The 12240-nt window shown below is 40.5% G+C and overlaps 1 protein-coding gene across 1 annotated transcript; it reads left to right on the top strand.

Moving 5' to 3' along the window:
• Positions 1 to 457: 457 nt before the first annotated feature.
• ACRALDRAFT_2016226 (uncharacterized protein) lies at positions 458 to 10257 on the top strand (the record flags this gene model as incomplete). The annotated part of the gene is made up of 3 exons (XM_071019834.1): positions 458 to 467; positions 9967 to 10010; positions 10159 to 10257. The coding sequence occupies 3 exons, from the start codon at positions 458 to 460 to the stop codon at positions 10255 to 10257; spliced, it is 153 nt and encodes a 50-aa protein (XP_070880235.1).
• Between the last annotated feature and the right edge of the window lie 1983 nt (positions 10258 to 12240).

Genomic DNA, 12240 nt, shown 5'->3' with positions numbered 1-12240 from the left:
ATAATAGGCGTCTAGTCACAGTTCTAGTTAGGGTCTTTTTATTCCGCTATAGTTTATTTATAAGTGGTATCGCGGGTAGGGGGATGGTGGCCTTAGGGCGGGCTAATAAGATAAGTTATAGTTAGTTAGAAGAAGTAATTAAGAATAACTAATAACCCTATTCCGTTAATATAAGTAGAGGGGGCGCTATAGAGGGGGAGTATCGGGTCCGAATTCGGTGCTAACTGCTTTTTAAGATACCGCCTAAAAAGAATTCTAAGAAGAAGAAGAATGCTCGTTATTATAAGCTGGGAGCCGCTTAAGTCCTACCGTGGGTATTCCTAGGGGGTGCCCTTAGGGTGCCGGAGTAGCGATATTAGGCTGCTATTATTAACTTTAATTAGTTATCTTAGATACACTAAGCGCCTTAGGGGTAATAAGCCCGAAGATATAGAAGTTTACGCTAACACTACAAGGAATGGTGCGGCGTGCTACTAGTATACTAATAGCCGTTAGCCTTATAAGGATATAAGTCGGTTTTATAGTGGTGTCCCGGCGGTGCTAGGACGGGGTAGCGACGTTCTAATAGTTTAGAGTAGGTTCCGGCTATAGCCTTAAAGTAATAGTAACGTGTATTAGAATATTACTAAGAGTTTATAAAGGCAGTTAACGGAGGTAATAAGGGAGTAGTTATAAGTTATAGCCCTTAGGGCGCTAAATCTATACCGCGCTAATTTAGGGTAGGCCTAAGGTCGACTTATAGCGGCGGTGGCTTCCTTTAAGGACGCCGCTAGGTATACTCGCCCCGCCGGCCGCCGCTATAATAGCGTAACCCTAGCTAGTCTAGAGTGTTGGCTAAACCGGCTAGAGGGTATAATCGCTATCCTATTAGAGGTGGCTATAAGTATCCCTATAGTCCCCTAGTAGTATAGCGGAGCTAATATAATAGGATAGGGTTATAAATATAATACTAATAGCGATAATGCTTCGAAGAGCGGTAATAGGGTAGAGGGTAATAAAACGGAGGCCGAGGAGGCGGGCTAATAGCGCCGTAGTATACTCTATCGGTGCCGCCGGGGCCCCGGATTATAGGGCCCTATAATAAAAAACGAAATTAAGGTTTAGTGCTATCACTATCCTAAGGCTTCTATATCTAAGCGGTCCCGCTACGGGGTCCCTAGTATATAGTTTCTTATTCTTTCTAGGGTAAGGCGGAAGTCGTTTAGGCGGCTAAGGTATAGGCACTACTTTATAATTACTTTAGCTTCCTCTAGGTATTCTAGGGCGTTAAAAAGGTCTCCTCGGGTTAAGAGCGGTCTCCCCACGGAGTCGTGGAGGTCCCTTTATATCTCCGGGGTAGTATCCTAGCACTATAAAGTAATATACTCTGCTATTTCGGTCCCCCTATCCCTATAAGGGCACCGTGGCGTGGTAACGCCTAGGACCCTCGCTTTAAAGAGAAAGGCCCTAAGGCCTAGCTTCTTAGTGCGGATCTAGGTAAGGATAGAACTTTATAGCTTTAGGAGACCTCTATATCTTTATAGGTCCTTTTTTCGGGGGCCTCGGTCCGGTACCGCTACGGTATAAGTCGGACCTCCTACAGACCCGCTGCCTCTCTATCTTTTCTGTTATTCTTTGTGGAGGGCAGTATCTAGGCTCCTATTATTTAACTAGTCTTAGGCTATAAAGGATTAAGTAGCCTAGTCGAGTACCCGCTAAGTAAGGTGGTAGCGTCTTAGTGCCGTAAATACTCTTATTACGGCTTAGGCGTCGGCTAGGATAAGACCCTCGGTTCCTTAGTAGTCGAAGGCTCTCTTAGCTATAAGGCGGGTAAGATAAAGATTAAGGGGGGGGGGTATATATCTTTTTTTCTAGGACCCGGATCGGAGTGGCTTTATAAGCGCCCGCGACTATTCTAAGGCACTTATTCTAGGCTATATAAAAGGCCGCGGCGAGACCGCGGTAGGGTCTATTAACGATCCTATAAAAGGTAAAGACATAGTAGGAGATAGCTAGGCGGATTATAGTAATATAAAGGCGTCGGGTATTAGTAAAGCTATAGCCCTAGGCTACCGCGGCGAGTCGGGTCAGGGCGTAGTTCTAGATCGCTAATTTACTTTAAACCTTATTCCTATACTATAAGAAATTTAGCTTCCGGTCTAGCTATACTCTAAGGAACCTAGTCTCCGTTAAGGGCGGGACTAGGTCGGTACTAAGGTGGATAGGCGTTATAGAGGGGGAGCGAGATTTCGTAAAGGGGATAAAAACGTATTTTAAGGGTTCGAATTAAAGGCTACTCGCGAGGGACTACTTTTTATATATTTATTAGGCAGAGGTAAGTCGGTGCCGTGTCTAAGCCTCTATATAGCCGAAAGTAATAATATTCGTGTTATCGGTAAAGCTGATTATAGTGGTTTTTACCGCGTATTTAACTTCTTTATATAGGGTAAAGATATATATAATAAAGAGCATTAGCGAGACCGGAGATCCCTACGGAACGCCGGCGCGGAGGGGCTATAGGGCCGCCGCCTAGCTATTAAAGAAGGGGTAGGCTAGTCGGTCTTAGAGGAAGCTACTAGTTAGCTAGACGGCCTATTCCGGGAATCCTTTACGTTTTAGGGACTTAAGGAGTTTAGTATAGGGTATAGTATTAAAGGCCCCGCGTATATCTAGCTAGAGTATTATAAGGGTACCGCCTAGGGCTTAGGCGGCCCTAACGGCTTCTATTACCCGCTATATAGCTATCTTTATACTATATCCTAGTCTATTCCCTATTTAGCCTTCCGGGAGGAGGTAATATTCTTCCGCCGCGGCCGCGAAGCGGTGCGCTATAATTCCTTTAAGTAGTTTCCTTATCGTGTTAAGGAGGGATATCGGCCTTTAGCCTTTAGCTATCTCGTAGTCGCTTTATAAGCGGCCCTCCTTTTAGATAATTATAATAGTAGCGGTGCGGTAATATCGCGGGAAGTAATTTAAGGATAGGCAGGCTAAGAGAATTATAGCTAGGATCTAGTATAGGACCGGGCCATAGGCCTTAAGAAGGCCTGCTAGGAAGCCGTCCGGGCCGGGAGTGGCCTATAATTTAGTCCGGCAAAGGCGGCCCTAGACGTCCGCGGTAATAACGTTTCGGTCTATATCCTAGGAGGGGGAGTATTCCCGCCCTAAAGGCTTAGGGTCCGAGTCTCTAGGAGGGGGAAAGAACTTAGTATATAGGATATCCGCTTTCTTATTATAGGAGGTCGCCGGGTCGGCCTGACCTTGGTGTAATAGCGGTATTATAGGGGGCCTAGGCGGTTAGTATCCTTTAGTGCGGGCCTATCTTTAGAGCTATTAAAGAAGTCCGTTATTCGCTTAGGTCGAGTAATAAAGGTCGTACTAATACTGCCTCTTCGCTACTATAATAGCCTTATCGTGGCGGAGCTCGGCTTATCTATACTCTTCTTACCTATTCCGTGATTTCCTAACTATATATTACCTATATAGCCTTTAGGCTTCCTAGGTTAGGGTTATTAGCTTATCGGTCCACCACGGGTAGGGTAGATAGCCGGGGGGGCCGGTTCGGCGTCGCGGGGCTACTTAGTCGGTAATATTAGTAAGGTCCTCGGTTAGGCGGTTAAAGGCTCTATCTATATCGGGGGGTATTATTAGGGGGCTAGGTCGTATAAGGACCCCGGGGACTACCTAAAGGCTAAAGGAGGGCACGAATTCCTTTTAGACCTAGTATAGGTAGTCCGGGGGGCGTTATAGGGCTATAGCGGCAGGGCGGTTTATATTGAGGTAGATAATCGTGGTTTAGGAGAGGTGGTTGGATCTAATAACCTCGCTATCTAAGCCGTTATAGCCGTAGCGGAGCCCCTAGAACGCCTAGATAAGGTCGATAATGCTTAGTTATTTACCTAGTCTATACTAGGTAGTCGTCCCGGGGGGAGGGTAATAAGGTTAAGGTTCTAATAAGAGGTTAGGTCTAGAAGGGCGCTAGACTTAGGGTGGAATCTAGGATAGTTGGCTTAAAGGGGATAATAGAGATTAAAGTCCCTAAGGAGGATATAGCGGCCCCGGGGAGGGGTCCTAGCGAGGTTTATAGTTGGGAGGGTAAGCTGTAGGATAGAGGCGGATTAGTAGTTCTTAGAGTAGATTAACTAAATTGTGATAGCCTAGTTACCTACGCCGAAGGTAACCACGTAAGAGTCCTAGTAGGCCCGCTATATTTATATACTAAGGGGGTGTTATTTATAGATATAAAGTAAGGCCCTACCGCCCCCCTAGATTAGGAGGTATAGGGCCCTACTTAGGGCTTTCGGTCCCTTTATAAAGGGGTTAAGCCCTAGTTCTTAGATAGCTATCACGTTATACTTAGTATAGGCCTATAGCCGGAGTTTAGCCCGGGCCTATTTAGCTCCTATATTCTAGGATAGGATATAGAGCTTTATTAGTTAAAGGAGGGGCTCGGGGTCGGGGCCGCTTATATAGCCCCTTAGGTATCTTATATCAGGGTTAGGTCGATCTCGCAGGGGACTAGGAACGGTTCTAGGGGTCTAAAAGCCGGGGGGTATTCGCGTAGTCTCTTTAGCGGGCGGCCAGGGCCGCGGGGAGTAGAGGCGGCCTATAATAGGGTAGGGGAAGGCGAGGGCGAGGGCTAGCGCGGGCGGGACCGCTAATACGCCGCTTCGGTCTATCTTAAGATATCGAACTCTTTTACCTGGTATTTATACGCTTCCCGAGCTCTCGCGGCTTCCTGTTTTCTAACCTAATAGGCATTATTAAAAGCTTTATAATTCCTGTTATAGGCGGTATACCTCCGGGTAGCCTTCGGGGCCGACACTAAATAGTTCTTAAAGCTATTCTAGTATATAGACTCGGGTTTAGCGTAATAGCGGTACCGCTTTTTTACCTCTAGGCACTAAGCGGCCCTATACCCGAACTATAAGTAGGTATAGCACCGTAAAAGGCTTATATCCGAGTTATAGGGCTTATATATAAAGCTGTCTCCTTTAAGGGGGAGGCTATTCTATATAAGGCTTTCTATGCCTTCCGGTATAGTAGCCTTAATAAGCAGTATCGCTACCTCGCTAATACCGTACTTAGGGAGTCGGGTCCTTACTTAGTATATTTTCGTGTCGGGATTAGTAACGCGTAGGGTCTAGAGGAGCTTATTTTCGGAGAGAGGGCTTAGGATCGAATAGGGGATAGCTTTTATTAGGACTAGGTAGGTTCGGGTAGAAATTTTAGCTCCGGCGCCGAAGGTCTATTTAACCTAATAGTTAGCGAAGGTAGACTATTATTACGCTTTTTTAGTAAAGGTTAGATAGATATCCCTACTAGGTAATCGCTATACCGTTACGGCGTTAGAGCGGTTAATAGCCGTGTTTACTACTTAGACGATCTCCTTTAATAACCGAGCTAGGAGTATTTAATTAGGCTAATCTCTATATTTAATAATTAATTCTTTATAGTGTCTAGCTAGGATTACTTTAGGGGGGGCTAGGTCCCCGGGGGGGGGGGGGGGGGTATAATAGGCGGCGTTATAGTTATAGCGGCCTAGGTCGGCTTTATTCCATTCTAGAGTTCCTCCCTGATTATACTCTATATAATAGCGTAGAGGTATAAAATCGGTATCGTTACGGCACTCTAACTATTAAGGTAACGTAGCTTAATAAGCTCTTCTATTACCTCTACGACCTAGTTAATCGTGTTCCTATTAGCTAGTAGACTTTAGATTAATACCTTAACTTATTGGATTTTCGTTCTAGGGGCCCGTGTCGCCCCCGTATCGGTCTTAGTTCGGTTATATACGGGATTATTCTAATTCGGGCGGTAGGAGTTAAGTAAAAATCGCTATCGGCGGGGGCGGTTTAAAGCATTTTCAGGTAATAGACTAGTCGCCACCTCTCCTTCTATTATATCCGCCCCCGCGTCCACGCTACGGCTTCTACTCGGTGCTATCACGGCGTAAAGGAGGGAGTTAGATTCCTTCTCTAGTTAGGTTCGTCGTTTTTACTTAAGTTACGCGTCGGTTAGCTCGAATCCTATCCGTTCGGACCCTAGGTCGGTATGTTCTGCTACTTAAAAATAGCTTAATAAGAGACTATTAAAGAAATCTCTATCCAGAAGCACCAGGGCAGTATCGACGATTAAAACTAGACTATAGCAATACACACTTACTTTACTCGTAAAGGAAAATATCTAAACGACGCTATAAAGCCCCTTTTAGTAAATCATTCTATAAAACAGAAGGAGGAGTCTCTAAAGTCAGCTATAGATATACTCTTTGCCCTTTTAGACGGTGCCTTAACCCTGGTTAAAGGAATACACGAAGCTTTAAAGGTATAGCAAAAACTAAAGCATTTATACGAAGGAAAAGGGTTCTAGACCGACTATATCGTCCTAACCTCGTTCTTTAACCTCTCGCCTTTGGAATTCCCTACTATCGAGATGTTCCTATATAAAAATAGGAGAGACTACTTACCTTAAATCAAAGGAATATATCTTTTCCTAATAAGGTGGTCTTTACCTGGATTCCTAATAGTCTCGATAAAAGATACGATTCGATAGTAGGGTAAATAACTTAAGCTCTTCGTCACGATATATCTAGTTATATACTATATAAATTAATAGTAGAATTAATAGAGGCTTTAAGAAAGATTACTTACCAGTCGAATACTCTCCTTATATAAGGCTTAAAATTATTAAAACAAAACTCTCTACAAGAAGACTAAGGGTTTATTCTATAAGAACTATAGAAAGCCCGGTTATATACAGACTAGCTATTATTTGCCTTATCCTAAAAAAGCACTTAAGAACTAGGTAATAAGAGATAATTCAGAATTAAAGAAAAGTACCTAAAGTAGGGTAAATAGGTCTTAGTTAAAGGCAAAGAGAAGAGGAAAGACGAGTCTCTCTCGAAAAGAGAAGCGTATAATAAACCTCGTACTAAAGGCAAAAGAACAGTACGCCCTAAGTACATTTCTAGAAGAGGAGAATAACGACGAGTCTGCTAGGGGTTAATATAATTTTAGATTAGCAGAATTAACCGTAGGAGCCGCAGTAAAAGGGAAAAGAAAACGAAAAATAAGATAATAATTAAGATAAAGAGGTAGGCGTTATCTCTAAAGACGTCCTATCTCCTCTGTTTCCTCTTCTAGACCGTCCGAATCCTGTTATATAGGATCTAATAGATACAGATCAGGGATTTATTACCTCTTCTAAAGTTAATAATGATAAGAATAAGAATACTAGCCTTAATATAGATTAGTTAGTAGAAAGAACTTATAAGATATAAGCGCACAATAGTATTAAATTACACCTAAATTTCTGTGGAGATAGCGTGGCTATGACGTATATTATTATAAATAAAAGACTCTTTTCTACTTATAAAATAATTGGGAAAATAATTCGTTGGGGTCAGGTAAAAGAAATAAAGATATAAGGTGAAGGAGACTATGTTATAAAATTCAGGGATACTAAAAAGCATTTTCTTTTAAAAGAGTGCCTTTAAATACTGGAAATAGGCACTAATATTATTAGTTTCTCTTGTCCTAATAGTGAAGCTCGCAGTCTTACTAGAAACAAAAAGCTCTTATTATATAATAATAAAGAGCCCCTCTTTCTTTATATAATGGCTCTGCTTTATAAACGGCCTGTCCTAGGCTATAGGACGGGCATTATTGTACGGGGGTTTAAGTCTTAGAAAATAAATATAATAAATACAAAGAAATAGCTATAGAAAGGTTTTATACCTAAGAAATAGTTAGGACACTTCATTAGAATAACGAGGTTTTATAAGTTTTAAAAATAGGGTTTACCGAAACTAAACAAATAAAGAAATATAATAAAGAAGTCAGATAAACCTCAATACGGAAATAATATAATAAAGAAGTCTTAACCTCTTTAACCTTAAGAAGAGCTTTATAAACAAGGAGACCGTAAGAACTGTCGAAGAACTACTTCTATAACCAAAAGCATAACGCTATAGCATAACAGAATAGTTTATATTAATCCTATTACCTTAAATCCTCGCGACACTAATACTCTTAACAAAGACTTTAATTTAATTAACGGCCCTACGAGCCGGGGCCCCGGCGGCACCGATAGGGCATAGCTATTGTGGTATTAAACCGCCTCCTCGGCCTTAGTCTTACCGCCCTCCTCCTCCTTATCACTGCTAGTAGCATTATCGCTATCGGTATTATCCTCGCGCCCCTATCCTACTATATTAGCTCCATTACACCGCTAAGGGACCGTGGGGATATATACGGCCCTCTCTAATAGGATAGTAATTATTCTCTTTAGCCGGGTTAACCGGCGCTCTAAGCTAGCTAGAGTAGCGTTACTGCAGCGGCGGCTAGCGGGGCGAGCACGCTTAATGGCACGTTTAAAGGGTACTACTGCCACTATAAGGCAACCTCGGGCCTATCCTAAGTTAGCGTGCTATAGCTTCGGCAGCTCTAGGGTTATAACTTATAACTACCCTATTATCACCTCCACTGATAGCCTCTATAAACTCTTAGTAATAGTTAAGGATACACTATTACTATGTTAGGGCTATAGCCGGAACCTACTCCAGTTATTAGAACCCCCGTTGCTTCCGCTTTAGTATTATCGAGACACTACTATAAGACTAACTTATATCCTTATAGGTTCGACGACTATTAGTATACTAATACTATACCGCACCCTTTCTAGTAGTATTAGCGTAGGCCTCTATATCCTCGGGCCTTTCGCCCCCGAGGCGCTTAGTGTATCTAAGATAACTACTAAGAGGTAGAAATAGCCGTATAGCGCTACCACTTAGGTACCCTAAGGATACCTCCAGGAATACCCACGGCAAACCATATAAGGCGTTAGACTCATAGTGGCGTGAATTCTTCTTCTTCTTAGACTAGTTCTTCGCAGGAGGTGTCTTAGAAGCAGTTATTACCGAACCTAGACCCGATACGCGCCCCCAGCGACACTCCTTTACTTATATTAACGGAATAAGGTTCTTATTTGTTTTTTTATTATTATTTAATTAACTAGAACCTATCTTATTAGCCCGCCCTAAAATCACTAATTCCTTACTCGCGTTACCACTTATTAATAAACCGAGATAAAAAGACTCTACCTAGGATTATAATCCCTAAACGCTTATTATTAGTAACTATGGTATAGAGCCGGGAATAGAGGCGGGAATAGAGGGGCGGCTTAAAGAAAAACCTATGAAAATACGAAAAGAGAGTTATAAGAGGAAAAACATAAAGAAGGGCGGAGGTCCCTAAAATTTTTAATTAAACTTAGCTATAGCTATAAAAGGCTGCTAAATTCGGTAGGTATATATAATAAAGGCAAGAGCCCCTGCTAAAACCCTTACCTAAAAGAAGGCATAAATAAAGCCGGCCACCGTAATACAGGGAGGATTCCGGGAATACAGGACCGCCGCGGACTTTTTTCGGCCCCCTATATAGAGCCGCGGCCCCCCGAGGCTAACCCGAAACCCCTAGCCTATTACCTTCCTGTTAGCCACTAGACTAGAGATATGATCCAGATACGTATCGAGCCACTACTGGGACCGTCGTGGCCCCGAAGCGGTACCGACCTTAACGAGGAGAGTATAGGGACTTTTCTATAGAATAGGTTTTTGGGTGAGGATATTCCGACTGGGGCAATCCGATATTCCGACTGGGGTCCTATGTTAGTAGCCGGTGACACCCGCCCGCTTGTTCTGATTGTACCTAGATACTTCTATATACTATAAGATATCCGCGTAAAATAACCGCAGACAATTTATTAATCGTAGTGACGATACACTTAATCGATCGTAGCGACGATACCGACGATATACTTAATCGATAGTAGCGACGATACCGACAATGCACTTAATTAATCGTAGCGACGATATACTTAATCGATTATAGCGACGATACACTTAATCGATTATAGCGACGATACCGACGATATACTTAATTAATCGTAGCGACGATACACTTAATTGATTGTGTACGTGTCTGTAAGTATCTAGGCATAAGAGGAAATTATTGCAGCAGGCGTCAGGCGTTGTCAGTAGGACCCTAGTCGGAATATCCAATTGCCCTAGTCGGACTATCCTTACCCTAGGTTTTTCCCCCCTATAGCTAGCTAAGAAGGACCGTATAGCCTAAACAGGGCTTCTAGAGTAGCTAGAATAGCGGAGTAAGAGAATAATAGAATAATAATAATAATAATAATAATAATAATAATAATAATAATAATAATAATAATAATAATAATAATAATAATAATAATAATGATAATAATAATAAATGAATTAATAGAGAGTTAACTAAAATCCAGAGCCATAATGCCTATAAAAGGAGGTGTATTATACTTACGAATAAAGATTCTATAAATAGATATAAAGACTTTCCTTATTTAGAAAAGGTTTATATAGGTTTTTACGGACTAATCGAGCTTCTCTCTTATAATTAAAAGCATTGGATTTTATTTATACTAGACTATTCTACCCGGATTCTATAGGCATAACTGCTCTTAGATAAATCAGCAACAATGGTTATAGCTGCGATACAAGAGTGGAAAGCTTGAGTGTAAGATAACAGTAATAGTAATAATAATAATAATAAGAATAATAATAAATATCACTTCTTATTAAAGAAGTAGATATAGACGGTAGAAAGGAATTTAATAATACCTCTTTCTAACGCCATTTTGCAGGCCTACAACACAATATAGAACCACTGTATACCTATAAAGCTTAAGGCTCTATCAAACGAGTTATAAGAACTATAACCGAAAAGGTTCGAGGTCTTCTTTTCCACTTAGGGCTAACTAAATACCTTTAGGGTAAAGCTATCTATTCAGCTGCTTTTATATATAACAGATCACCTAATTCAGCTCTTAATTTCAAGAGTCACTATAAGCTTTTATAAGGTCAGAAACCTAGTATTAATAATATACGGGCTTAGAGTTCTATTGTTTATTCTAAAAACAACGACCCGAATATAAAGAAAATGGATATAAGGGCACTACGAGGTGTTTTAGTAGATGTTAACAACTATAACTATAACTTTTATAACCCAGTAACTAGAAAGACTAGTTAGTTTCGAGACGTTTCTATATCAGTTTCTTTACACTTCTTTAGTTTTGATAGATTGGGCTACAAGTAGTAGGCTGTATGCGCGGAAGAGAGGAAAATCAAGCAAATAGCTGTTGAATTCGTAGATTGGTAGGATTACTGCTTGTTTTTCACGGAGGTGTAAAAACGTGTAAAGAACTGACTTCTGGGATTTCTTCCTGGATCCGGGGCTGGCAAAAGACCCTTAAAGATTAGGTGGCGACTATTACGTTAATAGCCTACGCGACGGTTATCACGCCAGGTTATTAGCTTAAGTAATAACCAAGATATCGTATTTACGATACCGAATGTATTTATATAATATATATTATAAGCCAAGTATATATACACGTATAATACGTATAGTATTATAGTATAGGTTAAGCTGGTTATAAAATAGACGTCTAGTTATATAGCTATAACTATATACTGTTTATTTTGACTTAGATATCATACTTATTATTATTATAATTATTAGTAATTATAAGTATAATATTAACATTTAGATAAGTATAATATTAACATTTAGATAAGTATAATATTAACATTTAGATAACTATAAAAATAACTAGACACCTAAAAACTATAATAGCCACCCTCCTTATATTAATGCTTAGATATATAATTAGGTTTCTAATAGCGGGTCTTATTAGCCGTTAGGTATAGTAACGGAACCACTTTTAGTAAAAATACCGGTTAATCTTTATAAAATATTGCTTCGCGCGTTTCGAAACGTTCTATTAAGTCTATTTAACCTAAAAAAGAGAATAATAATAACACACGAAAGAGCCTACGTCTATAGGCAGCGGGCTATGATGTTCCAGCGATTAATAACAATAATAGCAATAATAATAATAATATAAATTATAGCCCGGCTTGTAATAATAATAGTAGCCTAAGTACTAGGCTAAAAGTCTAACTACCTTTATACCCTTCTGAGCCAGACTATAAGGATTTAATATCCTATAATAATAGTATACTATACCTTATAAAAGATATTATACTTAGAAACTTATAGTTTTAAGAAAACTCTCTATTTCTTTTAACTATTAATTCTCTTCACGAGCCAGCTACCTATAAACAGGCTATAAACTGCCTAAATAAAGACAAATGGATAGACGCGATAGTGTAGCAGAAATAACTTAACTCGATAAGAAGGAGACCTGAGACTTAATAAC

The sequence above is a fragment of the Sodiomyces alcalophilus genome, assembly GCF_042370955.1.
Source record: "Sodiomyces alcalophilus JCM 7366 unplaced genomic scaffold ACRALscaffold_1, whole genome shotgun sequence".
Lineage (NCBI taxonomy): Eukaryota > Fungi > Ascomycota > Sordariomycetes > Glomerellales > Plectosphaerellaceae > Sodiomyces > Sodiomyces alcalophilus.
The sequence above is the reverse complement of the archived record's forward strand: the minus strand, read 5'-3'. Positions and strand labels throughout refer to the sequence as shown.